This window comes from Triturus cristatus, chromosome 7 (genome assembly GCF_964204655.1).
Source record: "Triturus cristatus chromosome 7, aTriCri1.1, whole genome shotgun sequence".
NCBI lineage: Eukaryota > Metazoa > Chordata > Amphibia > Caudata > Salamandridae > Triturus > Triturus cristatus.
In genome coordinates, this window is record NC_140590.1 from 354,063,004 (window position 1) to 354,081,980 (window position 18,977).

At 47.5% G+C, this 18,977-nt stretch overlaps 1 protein-coding gene across 2 annotated transcripts in view; it reads left to right on the plus strand.

Annotated features, from left to right (window-relative positions):
* LOC146809654 (uncharacterized) overlaps positions 1 to 18,977 on the plus strand; it is a 974,089-nt gene that overhangs the window by 84,204 nt on the left and 870,908 nt on the right. For both annotated transcript variants that reach the window (XM_085616509.1, XM_085616510.1), the window contains exon 2: positions 702 to 728. In XM_085616509.1, the coding sequence (XP_085472635.1) occupies positions 702 to 728 (27 nt within the window). The remainder of the gene's footprint in view (positions 1 to 701; positions 729 to 18,977) is intronic.

The following is an 18,977-nucleotide window of genomic DNA, read 5'->3' on the forward strand; positions in this document are numbered from 1 at the left end:
TGTGGTTGGAGGGACCGATTGACGTGCCCAATAGGCTCAAGGAACCCGTTGGGCAGTCGGTCGAATCATAAACCCTACAACAGGAGTGGTGCCTGCGCAGGCAGCACCGTAGAGATTATGATGTTCCTTTCCGACAGCCTTTCCATGGTGGTCTGACGGCCATGGAGAGGATGTCAGAAAGCAACTTTGGGGGCCTCTAGAAGGGCCCTTGTCCCCCGTGGCCCTCAGTTATGAGGCCTGGGGGGCACCACAGGTGCCCCCAAACATCTATGCCCTGTGTGCCAAGCACCAGATGGTGCCTGGCACACGGTGCATGGATGTTTCAAAACACACCATTGTCCACCGTGGCTTGTGCTGAGACCCTTTTCCGGGCCGCAGCACAAGCCGCAATGGAAAAGAGGATATTTCCAACCGCCTACACAGCAGTCACATCTTAATTTGTCGGGTGGAGCTGCCGACTACATGTTGATTGGTTTCCAACACGGTGCACTGACCGCCATTGTAATTAGGCCCATACTTACTGGCTTTGCCAATGCTTATTTGTTATATATCTTTTTTTATACATTGGAAACAAAGAGTATATAAACACATTGATTAAAGCCTTTAAGAGAATCTAATTTTATTTGTGAAAGTTCCCTTTGGCTTGATAAGAAATAAACTCTTTTTTGTAAGTAAACAATGTATTTTTTTCTCTGTTACAGATCCAGTCGTTGTACTTCTTCTTTCAGGTAAATATCTTTGAGAGTTTTAGAGATAATGTAATGTGATATCACAAAACACACATATTTAATCCAAGAAATGTATGCTCTCCAATACACATGTATACTTAGTTTGCAGTAAATAGTGATCTGAAAAGACTTATTTTGCAGACGAGTACCATTTAAAATTAAAACAGTAGGATCAGCACATACCAATGTTGAAATATTTCTTTCTTTCATCCAGTAGAAGAATAATCGAAACTGCTCATTCACTCATGCAAAAACGGCTTCTGCATTCACCACATGGTTCCCACCACTTGGTCCCTGCCTGGGGGGGGAGCGACCCTTGACCTTCTGGTAGGTCGCTCCCCCCGCTGCAGTGCCACCTGCACCCCCACTGTCTCTGCTGCCGCTGGTGGAATCGAGGCCCTCCACCACCCGCAGGCTTCCACCTGCGCCTCATCCCTGGTGGCCAGTGGTGGCCTTAGGTACATTTCACTTGCTGCCTTTGTGCCTCCGTGCCTCTTGATTTTGTGCCTGTAACTGTCTGTGCCCCCTGCCCCGCTCGCCGCTCTGCTTCTGTGCCCACTTTTTATTTCTGTACCTCTCGCCGTCCACTGTACGCCTGTGTTGACTTTGTGCCTCTGTGACCCTGATTTTGTACCCCTTTTTTCTTCTGTGCCCCACGCCGGTCTCCTGTTCCCCGTCCCCACTGCTGCCTCCCCTGCGGCCCTGCCCCCTCCGCGCCCATTCGTCACACCTGTCCCTCGCCTCCCGCCTCCCAGCTGCTCCTCCCTTCCCACCTCCCCATATATGGTGGCCTCTGCGCGGCCGCTGCATGGACCGTGCCCAGCGCCAGAACCCCTGGCCCCCGCAGCAGTTACGAGGACCGCCTCTGCTACGACGCCAAAACCCTCGTCGCTCTCAACCCAGGAAGGACCCACACCTGCTGCAAGGCCGCCCCGAGGCGCACCCACGGCCCCTTCACCTGCCGGAACTGCAGCTTCTCCTGCCTCAGAAACACCAAGACACCTGCCACGATGGAACCCAACCAGCTTAGATGCATCCTGCTCAACACCCGCTCCGCACACAAACACGCCATCGAACTCTGGGACCTCCTCGACACCACATCACCAGACGTCGCCTTTCTGAATGAAACTTGGATGAACGAAACCTCCTCACCAGACATCGCCATAGCCATCCCAGTCGGGTACAAGATCACCCGCAGAGACCGCACCAACAGGGCCGGAGGAGGAGTCGCCATCATCCACAAAAACACCATCAAGGTCTCAACTAACACCAACGACACCCTCAGCACCGCCGAACACATGCACTTCCAGATCCACACGGACTCCAAGACCACCCTAAGAGGCACCCTCGTCTACAGGCCGCCAGGACCCCGGCCTCAATTCTGCGACTCCACCGCAAGATCTACGGATGGATCCCAACAAACACGAGGAAAACAGACACCCAGGCCCTAGTCAGCAGCAGACTCGACTACGGAAACGCCTCCGCACGCCTGATCCGCGACGTCCCACGCCGCAACCACATCACACCCCACCTGAGGAACCTGCACTGGCTCCCAGTCAACAAAAGAATCTTCTTCAAGCTCCTGACCCGCGCACACAAAGCTCTCCACAAAACCGGCCCAGCCTATCTCAACAGTCGGCTCTCCTTCTACGTACCCAACAGGAAACTCCGATCCGCTGACCACACCCTTGCCACGGTCCCACGCATCTGGAGAACTACTTCTGGAGGCAGTTCCTTCTCCCACCAAACCGCCAGGACCTGGAACACCCTCCCCCTCTACCTGCGACAAACTAAAGACCTGCTGACCTTCAGGAGACAACTCAAGACCTGGCTCTTTGACCAATAGCAGAAGCATCCTCCACCCCCCCCAGCGCCTTGAAATCCTCACGGGTATGTAGTGCGCTTTACAAATTATTGATTGATTGATTGATTGCCATATGCTGATTTTCCTGAAAACAATGCACCTAATGTATACATTACAGCAGATACCTTTCCTAGCTAGAGTAATTATACACAAACCAAGTGCATCGTGAAGTGACAGACATTTACTCCTCTAAAGCTCGTTGTAGCTATATGTTTCGGAAGGGTAGAGACCAAATCTATGGTGGTTAGCTGGTCTGTTACGTGAGACTTAAAAAGTGGCAATTAGAGCATGCATATTGTAAACCACAATTACCTAGACACAAATATATGATTGAGTTTGGACACAAGAAGAAGCAAACCAGGTTACACAATTTGAAGGTGAACAGACGTTAAATACTGAATGTGATAAAAGCAAGTTTTTGAAACACTACATATGCCAACTTCAACCTATTAAGTAAGTCAGGAAAGGCTATATAACAGTCAAATATAGGTGCTGTAAAGTGGTTCACTGACAGAATATTGAGCAAAACAATATTGAGGCATGAATACAGAATACAAAAACTGCCTAAACTTAAATAGGTAAGTACAAAAATATCCCCAAAAAACAGATAGTTTACAACATATTAGTTGTATTAAATATCGATTTTTAAATATATATAAATTAAAATATTAAAATTAACACATATTAAATACTAACATTCATTTATAAAAAATAAAATATATTTACATTTATATTTTAACAAATATAACAAATAAACTTACTTTTAAAAATGTAAACACACACACACATATATACATATATGAACATATATATATATATATATATAAAACAAAGAAATAAACTATTTTAAATGATAATATAATTTAAAATGAATGTAAATAATATTACCAAAAATATGTGTATACATATTCAAATATAGCAAAATCCTAAAATAAAAAAAAAAACAAATTTAACTAAAAAATAAATTAAACACACATCTTTACAATTATGTACTAATATTATTGTTATAAAAACTCAAATATACAGTTATACAAATTAAATCAACATAAAATAAATTATTAAACATTAAAATAAATACATATAAATTTCCCACAGCATTAAAAAAGCAAATTTGTAATGCTAAATAAATATAACATTAAGTACTCCCACCTAACACAACACAACAGTGACAATTTGTATTACATCACACAAAACTAAAATGTACTATTATAAGTACAATAAATATACAATTACATACTGCAATTTACTATTCCCACAACAATTAACACACCAATAAAAAATATAATTATGAAAAAAAAAATATTCCCATTCCACTCAGACCAACAGCAGAGAAAGTGTTGGATTGCGGAAGGGTAAAATTTACTATTCCCACTCCAGTCAGTGCAAACAGTAGGGAAAGTGTTGGATTGCAGAGGTGTAAAATTTCTTTTTCCCATGCCAGTCAGTGCAACAGTAAAAAAAATGTTGGATTGTAAAATTAAAAAATATATATTGCCACTACAGTGAGTACTATTCAATTCAATTCAATTCAAATAACTTTATTCGATTGTAAATTTAACAATCATAAAAGCACAATACATGTACAAACATTTCACAAATAAGTTGCATAAAAAAACTTCAGTTTAACAAGAGCTGTCCATTACTTTTGTGTTGTAGGCAAACTGTGTAAACAATAAGAAAAAGATCAACAAGCAGATATTAACAGGTTAAGAATATAAATAATTTATACAAAATTAAAAATCGTTAGGAAGTAGAGCAATAATAACAGCAAAGTTATCCCTCCATACTTTTCCTAAAAGTAATAGCTAGTTTTAGAAAGCTGCATACATATAAAGTGCAGTCGCAATTCAAAAGTTGAAGGAAATAAAGTGCTGGTTTAATCTGTGTAAATTTTAATTTCTTTAAACAGGGCTTTAAGTATAGCCTTCGAGGTACTGAGTAATAAGAACAAACAAATAAAAAGTGCGCCAAATCTTGCGGAGACTTTCCGTCGCAGCCGCAAGCAGGCAGCACTTGTCCACGATGGGACCCTCTTGGTACTGCCAATAGGAGGTGGAACAGATCAAAGCGGAATCTTATCAACAAAAAGCGATCATAGCCAGATATAGGCCATGAGAGATATGGTTCCAAATGTAAACATGTTTTAAGTAGGGCGTGTTTCCTAACACTGCCTTTCACAAACTCGCCCTCCTCTCGGGCAAAGTACCTGGTTGTGAAGAATGCTTTTTTCACGAATGTGACATCAGCTTTGGTTATAGTGGATGGGGAAAGAAACAGGTCTGTCCATCCAAGTTCGGTGAGGCAATCTTTTATGTATTTCAGCCATGGGACCTTAAGTCTACCATCCCAAGTTAGGGCTTCTCTTAGTATCTCGTGTATAAGGGGTATGTTGTTATTCAGCCAAGAGTTCAACCAACAAAGTATGGGATTTGCAGCTAGTCTGTCGCTAAGAAAGGGCACGCCTAGCTCCTCGTGAACCGAGAAGTTTCCAGTGCCCCTAGGCAGCCTTAAAATCTTCTTTAGGAAATTATTTTCTGTTACCTCTAGGTCACGTGTCTGGCTGTAGCCCCAGAGCTCGCTACCGTAACAAGCAATGGCGATGCTCTTTGCTTGATATAATTTAATCAGGGCCACCACCGGGCTGTTGCCCATTTTTCTCGCAAAACCAAGTATGGCTGCGTTAACACGAGTCATTTCGCCCTTTTTTTTTTGGACTGCAGGACCCCAAGATAATTGGTCGTCGAGGAGGACGCCGAGGTACGAGAAAGTGTTAGATATTGGAATTTTTTCCCCATTTATAGTAAAAGAGTTTGGTTTTCGTGAACCCTGGCCAATTTTCATAACAAAGGACTTAGAGTTATTGATGCTAAGGCCTCGAGACTCCATGAAGAGATAAAATGAATTTAGTAGTGTCTGGAGACCATTAGCTGTCCTTGAAATCAGGACAGCATCATCTGCATAAAGCAGAACCGGGACTCCTCTTCGTCCTACATAGGGATAATCCGTACCTGTTCTCAACAGGTAGTCCTCTAGCTCGTTAATATACAGGTTAAAGAGGAATGGGGCCAAGATACACCCTTGTCTGACACCCCGATTAATTCTTATGTCCCCAGTCACTTTCAAATCTTGGGTGTAGCGAACATTTGCTCTTGTATCAGAGTGCAAATCAGCCAATAGATGGATTAGGTTTTGCTCAACACCCATCTTTAGCATGATGTCCCATAATTTACCCCTGTCCACACAATCAAAAGCGGATGATAGGTCCATGAAGGCCATATGAATAGTTCCCTTCCGTGCCAAAGTGTATTTACCTGTAATCAAGTATAGATTCAGGCATTGGGTTATTGTTGAGTGTCCAGGTCTGAATCCATATTGTATTGGAGATAAAATTTTATTCTCGTGAGCCCATGTTGTTAATCTAGTCAGGATTACGCCCCCAACTACCTTTGCTACAGAATTTATCAATGAAATAGGTCTGTAGCATGATGGATTACTACGGTCGCCCTTTTTAAACACGGGAACTATCGTCGAGTGCCCCCACGACTTCGGACAACCCAAAATTGCAGCAGGATTTATTACGTTGGTAAGTACGGGGGCCCAAAGTGAAGAGCAAGATTTAAAAAGATCCGGAGGTAAACCATCCGGGCCTGGTGCCTTATTTCCAGTTAGCCCTTGGATAGCCTTTTCTACCTCGTTGACAAAAAAACACAGAGGGTTCGCCCTTGTCGTTAAAAAATCATGATCTGCTTGTTGGTTATTACTTTTAAAAATTGCACTAAAATGATTAATCCAGTCCTCCTCTGGGATATTGGTTCCTAAGGCAGTATCACTGGGGTTGTCAAAAAGAGGTTTGTTAATGATTTCCCAGAATTTACTGCTATTACCCAGAGTTGAGGGGTCAAGCAAAGATTCCCAGGTAAGGGCCTTAATTTCCTGTTTACGACTGGCAAGTGCTCTTTTATAAGTTGCACGAAGATTTTTAATTAGGCCTGAATCTCTAGGTTTAATTTTCAATGCTTTTCTTAAGTCTTTGCTAGCCTGGGAGCAGGTGTAGTCAAACCATTTAGGGTTATTTCTGGTTAGTCCTTTCGCTGGAACTAGCAGCATAGAACCTACGGTGGACACCACAACCTCAAACATGGTTATGGAGTCTTCAAGGGAGGTGGATGTTGATGCACAAGCCGCAAGTTCCTGGCCACATAACTTATTGATGTCATTATACAGATTTTCATGATTTACTAGATTCCATTTCAGACGACGTTTTCCATTAGTACATTTTAAGGTTCCCCGATCTTCACAATCCCTACGCATTTCAAAGACTCCTCCTCCCAGCTTAATAGTTAAGGGGTTGTGATCACTATAGATATTCGATTGAATGGTAAAACTAGAAGCCTGGGTGGTGAGGCCTACGGATAAAAATATATGGTCTATAAAAGACCCGTAGGCAGAACCTTTAAATGTTGGTACATCATAAACCTTGTCCTCCGATACCAAAGACATAGCTACGAACAAATTATTTTCATTTAGTAAATCATTTAGGAGAAGTCCGCACCTAGTGTGGTTGAAATGAAAACCATTCACATTATTGCATCCCAGAGACCCCATAGGGGTATCACGAGGGTTACCACAAGGGTGCACGTTAAAATCTCCAACTATTAATAAATTACATGACGTTACACCTGCACCTTCTGCCAACATTTCTTTCAAAGACAATATATTACAATCCCCTTGACTGGATGTAGCATTATAAAAATTAATCAAAGTCAGGTCACGTTTACCTCTCTTAAAATCAAGTATTTGGACGTTTCTGTTTGCATGCTGACGATTACATACAAGACAGGAAAGAGCCAAGTTTATAAAAATAGCCAAACCCCCTTTAGCCCTTCCGCTAGCTGAGGGAGTTGCTGGTCTAATAAAGCTTTGATAACCTTCAATATAGGCACTATTATCTTCCAACCATGTTTCTTGGAGACATATGATAGTATATTTTTTAACAAATGCCAACCAAGTAGGATCATTTATTTTATCAGCCAGTCCAGCTATATTCCAGGAGACTAAAGACACGTTATGAGCGTCATATGACTCAGAGCCTAGGATAACATCATTAGAAGAAGGTTCGAGTGAGCAATTTGATTTGTCAACATGTGTAACTCCCGGATTTTCCATGGAGGAGGAATTTGATTCTACAAAATATGGATTAAAGGTTTCAGTCAGATGATGTGATATATTATTGTGCTCATGTTCGACTGGTGCAGGGCTGTCTCTTGGAAGAACTATGTCTGGCTTAACAAAGCTAATAGTAACTAGTTCAGCAGTTAAGGGGGGAAAGATTTCTGCTTGTAATAACCTGGTTTTATCATGGATAGAAGTGTTAAGCTTGAAATCGGTGTATCTGGGTGTGACCGTTGTATCATACTGTCAATCAACCTCCTCCATGTCATTCTGCTCATAAAAAACATCAAATCTATTTGAAATAGGTACATTGTAACCAGTGTCGAGATGTTTATTATGAGAATAATTACGGTAATAATGCATACCGTGTGGGGCCTCCCAGTTTTCAAAATAAGATGTTAAATAGTCACTCTGTCCATGCTCCCCTAATGCATTGGACGTAGACTGATTATAGTTTCTTGTGGTGTGGGGAGCATAACTAGTTGGAATTACGTCATTATGGTATAAGTTACGGATACCGTGATTTGACTCCTGTACTCTAATAGGATTAGGATATAGTTTATTAGAGCTGTGAACACATGGGGGATAGAAATAACTTAGATCCATGGTGCGGATCAGGCTATTGATCGAGCCTACCCTCCAGCTGGTGATGTGCTTTACTGCACGAGTATCCATAAAAGTAACAACAATGCAGTCGCCCTCGGTAGATTTATATCTTTGACCCACCCAATCAACCCTCCTAACATTGGTGATTTTACCACTAATATGGCGAGGGATCGGTCTATGTGCAGTAAGCCAGTGACTAACTTTATTTTTCAGATCCCCGTATCTCTCAACCTTACCCTTTTCTAGTTGTGGGACACCTATCATTATTATGGTATATGGGTGAGATTCTGGGGGGAGATTAATATGGGTGGGTATTTTATTTTGTTGGCGCATCGGTAAAGGTTGCGCTAGTCGAGTATTAATGGCTGCGTTTTCTATTAATATGGGCCGTTCAGATCCAGCCGAGACAGCAGGTAAGGCAGGAGGTAAACCTTCCGTAGCCCATTCACTGTCTTCATTACCCGCTGATGGGTCGACTAGATTAGTAGATGTAGTCGGGGCCACTATTATTCCGTTGTTTTCACTTAGGTGTAAATTTGGATCAGCGTGGCCTATTTCGCCCATGGAAGCGGGAGGTGACAAAATAGAATCACATATTTCTACGTTGGCAATCTGTATGGATGTTGTCAGAGAATTAGGCATGCTTATAGATTCCTTGCCCAGGGATTTCTCCAGCTTCACAAAGAGTTGTTCAAGTCTACATAATGTATCTCTTATGGGTTGGAGAAGGGAACAAAGTAACTGCTCCAAATCCGTTAACTGTAAATCCTTTAATATACCCATCCTATCAGTTTGACGTGGCTGGTCTGTATGGGTTTTAATGTTCTCGTGTTGTTTTTCCTTAGGATGTAAAGCATCTTGTTTCGAAGAGTTTGGGCTTATATTAGGGGTATTTTTAATTAGTTTGGCCAATCTAAAATTATGCCAAACGTCTTTTGCTGAGGGCTTGTGATTTCCTAACGGCCTGAGCGTTTTCCGCACAATTGATTTGTTTTTTTTACCGTAGCACCGTTTCAACTTTTGGGGGGGGGGTGAGGTGTCTACAAGTACGCTATTAGTTAAGGGAGGGCTATCTAGAAGTGCCTCCCCAGGAGAGTTGAATGGTAAAATACCTGAATGGGATTAGCATAAGTTTTCTCCGCTACTAATGACTGGTACAGGACTTCCATCTGTACCGATCAATGGCAAAGGTGAGTTTGATAGTGTGTTATTTAAGCAACTTTTAGTAGTAGGTAGTCCAGAGAAAGAATGTGCTAAGAGTGAGTCCTCAGTATCTGAGGAGGACTCCAAAGTTATATTATTTGCAGTTGTGTGTAAATCAAGATTTGGAAAGCATAAATCAGGTGTTAATGAAAGACGTCTCTCCGTATTATGAATGGCGTCAGCAACTACGCCTATAGTTTTTTGTAACATTACATCTATTGCAGTAAGTGTTGGTAGTGGTGTGGAGGATACATTTGTATTTCTGGTGGTTGATCTAGTTGCTACCGGGGTCTTTCTTGCTTTAGACATTTTATACAAAGACACCAAAGAAGTATCTGTCACACTAGACAAATAGATGAGTATAGCGCCCCTTTAAAAAAGTGTACGGGCCTTCAACGAACCTCCTATGACCTATCAAAGAGTTACCACAATCACCTCAGAAACTCAGTCCCCACAGAAAAGGTTCGTTACAGGGGGGGTGGCCCGTCCCGTCTCCTTTGGTCCCCTGAGGGCCACAGAGGGCCCGCCCTTTGCCTGGGCTTAGCCCGGCGTTGCCCGCGTGAGTCCCGCGACGCGGGGGAGTTGCTGAGTTTTTAAATGCCTCCTGGCGCGGGAAACGGAATCAGCGGATCTCCGGCCGCACAGGCTGACGGGATTAGTAGTTTGTCCCCGCTCGGCGGCCGCTGTTGGTGCTAGTGGCGGCGGGGGACAAAGAGGCCAGCGGGACGAAGAACACAGGATGAGGCAGGTCACGGTCACAAGCTGCGCACCCACAGGTCAGTAGAAAGGTAGCCCGCTCTGCCGAGGAGTTGCTGAGTTTTTAAATGCCTCCTGGTGCGGGAAACGGAATCAGCGGATCTCCGGCCGCACAGGCTGACAGGATTAGTAGTTTGTCCCCGCTCGGCGGCCGCTGTTGGTGCTAGCGACGGCGGGGGACAAAGAGGCCAGCGGGACGAAGAACACAGGATGAGGCAGGTCACGGTCACAAGCTGCGCACCCACAGGTCAGTAGAAAGGTAGCCCGCTCTGCCGAGGAGTTGCTGAGTTTTTAAATGCCTCCTGGCGCGAGAAACGGAATCAGCAGATCTCCGGCCGCACAGGCTGACGGGATTAGTAGTTTGTCCCCGCTCGGCGGCCGCTGTTGGTGCTAGCGGCGGCGGGGGACAAAGAGGCCAGCAGGACGAAGAACACAGGATGAGGCAGGTCACGGTCACAAGCTGCGCACCCACAGGTCAGTAGAAAGGTAGCCCGCTCTGCCGAGGAGTTGCTGAGTTTTTAAATGCCTCCTGGCGCGGGAAACGGAATCAGCGGATCTCCGGCCGCACAGGCTGATGGGATTAGTAGTTTGTCCCCGCTCGGCGGCCGCTGTTGGTGCTAGCGGCGGCGGGGGACAAAGAGGCCAGCGGGACGAAGAACACAGGATGAGGCAGGTCACGGTCACAAGCTGCGCACCCACAGGTCAGTAGAAAGGTAGCCCGCTCTGCCGAGGAGTTGCTGAGTTTTTAAATGCCTCCTGGCGCAGGAAACGGACTCAGCGGATCTCCGGCCGCACAGGCTGACGGGATTAGTAGTTTGTCCCCGCTCGGCGGCCGCTGTTGGTGCTAGCGGCGGCGGGGGACAAAGAGGCCAGCGGGACGAAGAACACAGGATGAGGCAGGTCACGGTCACAAGCTGCGCACCCACAGGTCAGTAGAAAGGTAGCCCGCTCTGCCGAGGAGTTGCTGAGTTTTTAAATGCCTCCTGGCACGGGAAACGGAATCAGCGGATCTCCGGCCGCACAGGCTGACGGGATTAGTAGTTTGTCCCCGCTCGGCGGCCGCTGTTGGTGCTAGCGGCGGCGGGGGACAAAGAGGCCAGCGGGACGAAGAACACAGGATGAGGCAGGTCACGGTCACAAGCTGCGCACCCACAGGTCAGTAGAAAGGTAGCCCGCTCTGCCGAGGAGTTGCTGAGTTTTTAAATGCCTCCTGGCGTGGGAAACGGAATCAGCGGATCTCCGGCCGCACAGGCTGACGGGATTAGTAGTTTGTCCCCGCTCGGCGGCCGCTGTTGGTGCTAGCGGCGGCGGGGGACAAAGAGGCCAGCGGGACGAAGAACACAGGATGAGGCAGGTCACGGTCACAAGCTGCGCACCCACAGGTCAGTAGAAAGGTAGCCCGCTCTGCCGAGGAGTTGCTGAGTTTTTAAATGCCTCCTGGCGCGGGAAACGGAATCAGCGGATCTCCGGCCGCACAGGCTGACGGGATTAGTAGTTTGTCCCCGCTCGGCGGCCGCTGTTGGTGCTAGCGGCGGCGGGGGACAAAGAGGCCAGCGGGACGAAGAACACAGGATGAGGCAGGTCACGGTCACAAGCTGCGCACCCACAGGTCAGTAGAAAGGTAGCCCCTACTGAGTACTACATTACAGACAAACACAGGGGCATATTCTCAAGGACCAGCGATACCTATCGCAAACGCCAGTTAGAGGCAGTATTTTTATCGTGGCCTAACCCTGAAAACTATCCTATCGCCATATTAGCAGCGTATTAACAAGCCGTCGCTACATGACTATAGTAACAGGGAACGGCTGTGAAAACAGCTGCTAACATCAGCGTGATGGCGATAGGAAATCCTGCGTTAGCAGGCGATACCTAGCGATAGGCCCATTTTGAGTCATTTTAACTTTTTACATGTAACCTTCAGGGGCTTTTAAGATTTACCTGCTAACAATTTGGCATTCTGCTTTACTTTCCTGTGGGGGCTTGCCTCACTTCCTCGGTCTGCCGCGGCTTTGTCGTTTGAAGCCGAGGGAAGTGAGGATTACTGGTCATTCTCTGCTCATTCTCCCAAGACCCTCTTCCAGTTTCGGGGGGTAGGCTGCGCACTAGTTGTTTTCTGACCCAGCCTACTTCAGGACATGCTGGGTTGGACGCACAGTGGGCGCACCGCGGAGCTCCGAAGGCGCGCCAAAGACAAGCACTTCTGCGCCTGTCCACGCCAGATTCACGCTTTCCGACAGGGATTCTGCCCTTTTTTCTGTAAAACAGACTGGAGCTTCTACTTATAGTAAGGAAGAACACCTAGATCTTCAGCAACAGGGAATTCCTTGCTGCCAGCTTGTAGACCTGGAGGTCCTAGCCAAGTCCTTGTCATATGTTTGTCCCTCCTGCAACTTTTGCTTCTCTCAGACAGGCATTGGCACTGCCGCCTTAGAGAGCAACGCTCCCTTTTCCCGTCTTCATGACCTCACATTTCTGGGTTTCCTCATTAATGCGAGATCCTTACTCAAGAATAGGATTACTTTTAGGGACTTTGTATCACTTCATAAGCCTGATTTGGTGTTTGTTACTGAGACGTGGGCAAGGGATTGCTGTGATCTTGTGGAGGCAATTCCCTCTGGATATGCCCTAGCTAGATTCGACAGGGTAGACAGAATGGGAGGGGGTCTAGGCATTCTCTATAAGAATGTATATACCTGCCGTACCGAGTCACTTACTACATCTTCTGACCCGTTCCAGGCACTATATTTTTCAATAAAATTTCATCCAACAGAACGTTTTACTGGTGTCGTGACTTACCGGCAACCCAGATTGAGGTCATCATTCAGCCAGGATTTTAGCAATCTTCTAAAGCCGTAGTTAGTAAGACCCAACCTTACCCTGCTGGGTGATTTCAATTTCCATCTGGATAAAGCTCTATGCAAAGATACCCAAACACTTTTGGAAACCCTGGGTTGCTTTGGCTTATCACAACTGGTCATGAGCCCCACCGATGTGGCAGTACATATATTAGATGGCATTTTTTCTAACAACCGACGGATTAAGGTAGGCGAGCCGATACTTTTCTCCTGGTCAGACCATTATGCCATTCCTTTTAATCTCCAGATTTTGGTTCCAGCCTCTGGTCCCACTATTAACAGGGCAATGGAGAAAAAGAGAAATCTTAGCCTCATTAGCAAGGAGGCTCTTCTCAACATGTTAAAAAACTATTGGGCCCCTGTGCACGCAGATGCTAATTCAGTGGCAGTCGATTTTTTGAATTGGCTGTTAGCAGCCATGGATGGTCTAGCGCCCTTTAAGGAGCACTACACTGCAAGGAAAAAACCTTCTGCCCCATGGTTCTCCGACATACTTAGAAAAAATGAGGCAGTCAAGCAGTAAAGAATTTCGCGTGCAGATCTTGTTCCTGCGGGTAGAGAGATACACAAACAACGCCTGAGGGAATACAAAGCGGCCATTATTGAGGAAAAAGTATTATTTTACTCAAAGGCCACTGAATCCATTAAATCTCCTAGAGAGCTTTTTAATGTTATTAATCTGCTTGTTTCCCCTCCTGTCTTGGACCTGATGGATACCTCTCAGGAGCTCTGAGATAGAATGACGGACTTCTTCCACACTAAAATCATGAATATATAATCCTCGTTGGAAGCTGCTAATGCTAAAAGTGCCCCATTAGTTTCTTCTAATTCCCTCCACCTCTATTCCAACATCCCCGCAGCCACGGAGAAGATACCCATGCTACTTACCTTTCCCCCCTGCCTCCAGGGACCACCTGTTAGGGGGACATCGGGGTCCCCGATGGAGTCATGCCCTTTGAAGATCGTGAAAATAGGAAGGGAAGCTATTGTCCCGCACCTTACCTCAGTACTTAAATTTGGCATGTCAGTAGGGCAGTTCCCCATCCCATGGAAGACTGCGGTGGTTAAACCACTTTTAAAAAAACCTTCTCTGGACTCGGCGGGATTAAAAAACTATTTCCCTTTAACCAGTTCCAGCCAAAATCTTGGCGAAACACTTGAATTCCCACGTCAGTTCCTATTTATGTGAGTACCAGCTGCTCGAGGGCTCGCAGCATGGTTTTAGAAGTAATCACAGCACAGAGACAGCACTAACCTCGGTACTCAATAATATTCATGTTCAGGTTGACGCAGGGCATACCACGCTGTTGGTTCTTCTTGACCTTACAGCAGCCTTTGCTACCCTATCTCCCTTGAGACTGGTGGAACAGCTCAAGGAGACAGGGATTGGGGGGATGGCCCTCAAACTTCTTACCGCCTTCCTCAATGATCGGACACAGATATTGAAAATGGGGCAATTCCACTCGTCCGCCAACCAGCTGTTATGTGGAGTCCTGCAAGGCTTCTCTTCGAGCTCGACCCTTTTTAATATTTATGTTGCTCAACCTGGCAAGGGTTGTAAGATCCTTTGGATTGGAGGTACTGCCCTATGCCGACGACACACACATTATGGTGTCTATCACTCACAGCGTTAGAGAATCTGCTACAAACTTTAAAAATTGGATGCAAGCAGTCTCCTCTTGGATGGTTGAGAACTATCATAAACTTAATGGGGAAGGAACAGAGGTCCTGATTTCCGGAAACCAACAGGATATCTGATCAATCGATTGGTGGCCAGACATGCTTGGTTGCTAGCCTTGTCCTGTATCCCAGGGTAAAAACTCAGGGGTTATTGTGGACAACTCTCTCTCTTTGAATCTGCAGATTAACAGAACAGTGTCCACCTGCTTTGGGATTATCAGGATTCTCAGAAAAATGTCCCACTTTCTTTCCTTCGCCTCCCGTAAACAGGCAGTGATTGCCTTAGTAATGTCCGGGTTGGACTATTGTAATGCCCTTTATCTGGGCATTAACAAGGGCCTTGTCCATCGTCTGCAGCTGGTGCAGAATGCAGCAGCCAGGGTGGTGATGGATCTTCCAAAAGACCACTCAGTCTCTGCTTCCCTCAACAAACTGCATTGACTTCCTTTAAATCAAAGAATTGTGTTTAAAGCCCTATGCCTCACCCATAAGGCCTTTTATAGTGTAGGCCCAGATACTATCAAAGGGTTGTTCCAGTGCTATGTTCCCACCAAGCAGCTGAGATCAGCTGAGATCAGCTAGCAAAAATCTGCTGACAGTTCCAAGGTTCAAGAAGCCTAGATGGGGAGGCAGGGTGATCTCTCGGGACAGATGTCTCATTCTCTCTTCCGCAAGGCTCTGAAGACTTGGCTCTTTACAGAGATATCTGTCTGAGCCTTACTTTATCTCTGTATGACACTTCTGCCTGTAGCGCCTTGAATCCCCTGGGCTAAGTTTGCGCTTTAGAAGTCTAATATTCATTCATTAGCGGCCAGAAAACTCACGCTAGTCAGCCCGACTTGCGTTTCGTTGCCTCTAATGCAAAAAATAGCCTACCAGTCACCCTCCAATATAAAATAGGCATAAAAAATCAATGACATGCAGAATGGAGCAGCCAGGCCCAAGTGCAGCACACACGCCAGCCAACATCCAGGATGACCAGGATGAGAGGCTTGATGCCCCACTGGACCTGCCTCTGGAGCCTGGATGCCTTGCTGGAACTGCGCCTGGAGCCTGGATGCCTTGCTGGACCTGCGTCTGGAGCCTGGATGCCTTGCTGGACCTGTGTCTGGAGCCTGTATGCCTCGCTGGGCCTGCGTTTGGAGCCTGGATGCCTCACTGGACCTGCGTCTGGAGCCTGGATGCCTCGCTGGGCATGCGCCTGGATGCCTTGCTGGACCTGCACCTGGAGCCTGGATGCCTCGCTGGACCTGAGTCTGGAGCCTGGATGCCTCGCTGGGCCTGCGCCTAGAGCCTGAATGCCTTGCTGGACCTGCGTCTGGAGCCTGGATGCCTTGCTGGGCCTGCGCCTGGAGCCTGGATGCCTTGCAGGACCTGCGCCTGGAGCCTGGATGCCTCTCTGGGCCTGCGCCTGGATGCCTCGCTGGACCTGCGCTTGGAGCCTGGATGCCTTGTTGGACCTGCACCTGGAGCCTGGATGCCTCACTGGACCTGTGCCTGGAGCCTGGATGCCTTGCTGGAACTACGTCTGGAGCCTGGATGCCTTGCTGGACCTGCGTCTGGAGCCTGGATGCCTTGCTGGGCCTGTGCATGGAGCCTGGATGCCTCACTGGACCTGCACTTGGAGCCTGGATGCCTCGCTGGACCTGCGTCCGGAGCCTGGATGCCTCACTGGACCGGCGCCTGGAGCCTGGATGCCTTGCTGGACCATAGTCTGGAGTGGGATGTGGAGGAGCTGTGGAGTCGATGAGCCGTGGCAGTAGACATTGAGGTGTGATGATAACCCCTACCTGGTGGAGCAGTCTGGCAGGTCGCATGGTTGCTGACCTGTGTGAGGAGACCGCCTTGCGACCCTTGGAGCTGTTAATGGGAGAAGCGCTCCTGTGCATCAACGTAGTGTGGTCTGCATTGCATACTACGATCCACCACTACACCTGGGTGCACAAAGGGGATTACCAATGCTGTGTGCCGTCTCCCTTCATCACAGGCCCGATGATGTTGGACTGGATGTATGCTGTGGAGGGTGAGGCCCCTGTACTACGCCGAACTTGTGTGGCATGAGAGCTGCAACTTCCCACCTGAGGGGCCCTGCTGCATCGGCTGCATCGGGAGGTCAACCAGCAGACTAGGCGACGACTGCTGTACTCAGCGTAGTGAAATCACACCTGGCTGAGGCTCCTGCTGGCTGAGTCAGAGATTTGGAGAGAGTGCAATGGATTGTGCCACGGTGTCAATGTCCAGGTAAGGAGAAGGTGGGATGCGTAGTGTAGGATAGCCTGGGGGCGAGTTGCTCGGGCCTATCACACTTAGATGACGCACCCCCAGTGATGGCCCTGCCGCAATGGTGAAAGAGCGTTGGCCTACTGCCTCAAGCAGTAGAGAAGAGGAAAAATCGTCACATGAAGATAACTCAATCAATCAAACAATCAGGTGAATTGTAAGCGCGCTACTCACCCGTGAGGGTCTCAAGACGCAGATGGGGGGGTTGCATGTCTGTTAGCCGAAGAGCCAGGTCTTGAGGGTCTTCCTTAAGGTGTTCAGGGAGGGGCGCATCTGATGTCTGCCGGCAGCTCATTCCAGATCTTGGCTGCAATGTGGGAGAGGATCTTCTGCCTGCTCTGACTCTGTGGATGCACAGGGTTTCGGCCAGTGCAAGGTTGGAAGATCAGAGGTTTCCTTTGGGTGCATGGAAGTTGATTCTGTCATTGAGGTATTTGGGTCCGTTGTTGTGTAGGCATTTGTAGGCGTGATTGAGGATTTAGAAGGCGATTCTTTTCTCCATGGGGAGCCAGTGGAGTCTTCGTAGGTGTTGGCTGATGTGTTTGTGCCGGGGGATGCCGAGGATAAGTCTGGCGGCGGTGTTCTGTAATGTCTGGAGTTTGCGGAGTAGGTACTTGTTAATGCCGGAGTAGAGTGCGTTTCCACAGGCCAGTCGGCTGGTGATGAGTGCATGTAGATGTTGAAGAGGGTCGGACTCAGAGAGGACCCCTGTGGGACTCCGCAGGTGATTTATGTGGGATCGGAGAGGAAGGGTGGCAGTCTGATCCTTTGGCTTCTTCAGGTGAGGAATGATCGGAACCAGTCTAGGGCTGTTCGTTGTCTGCCGGCGTCATGTGGCCTGGCAACTAGTGTGCGGTGGGAGATGGTGTTGAAGGCTGCTGAAAGGTCGAGTAGGATGAGGCCTGCAGAGTGGCCTTGGCCCAGGAGGGTTCGGATGTCGTCTGTGGCGGCGAGTAGGGCAGTCTCGGTGCTTAGGTTGCTTTGGAATCTGGATTGGGACCGGTCGAGGATGGCGTTGTCTTTGATGAATCGTGTCAGTTCCCTGTTGTCTATTTTCTCTGGAACTTTGGCGGCAAGGGGGAGGAGCGAGATGGGTCGGTAGTTTTTCAGGTCAGTGGGGTCAGCTGTGGGCATTTTGAGTAGGGGCCTGACTTCTGCGCACTTCCAGTCATCTGGGTAGGTGCCCGTTTTGAAGGTGGTGTTGATGGTGCGTTGTAGTTCGGTTGTGATAGCAGCCGTGGCTCTGTGGTAGATGTGAGGAGGGCAGGGGTCAGTGGGGGCCCCTGACTGGATGCCTTTCATGGTCGAGGTGGTGTCTTTGTCTGTGTCTGGCGCTCAGGTGGAGATGTTGGGCTGACTGGTTTGTCTGGGGTGTCTGGGGTGCGACTGGCCAGCAGTGGCATCAGGTGGATGGTCGGCGAAGTTGTCGTAGCAGTTTTTGATCTTGAAGTGGAAGTAGGTTATAAGCTTATCGCAGAGGTCTTGGGACGGGGTGATGTCTGTGGCTTTGCTGCATGGCTTGGTGAATTACTGAATGACACTGAAGAGTTGTTTGGAGTTGGTGGAGTTGGTGAGGATTTTATTGTGGATGAAGTTCCTCTTGGTGGTTCTGATTGGGTTGTGGTAGTCTGTCATGGTGTCCTTGTAGGTGGTGTAGATTTCGGGTGTCTTGGTGTTTCTCCAGTTCTTCTCCATGCGTCTGCAGGTGTGTCTTGCTGCTTGGAGATCAGTGGTGAACCAGGCGGCTTTCCTGGGATGCTGTTTGTCGGGGTTGCGGAGCAGGGCAAGCTAGTCTGCGCAGTTGGAGATTCCAAGTGTGGAGTTCTCTAG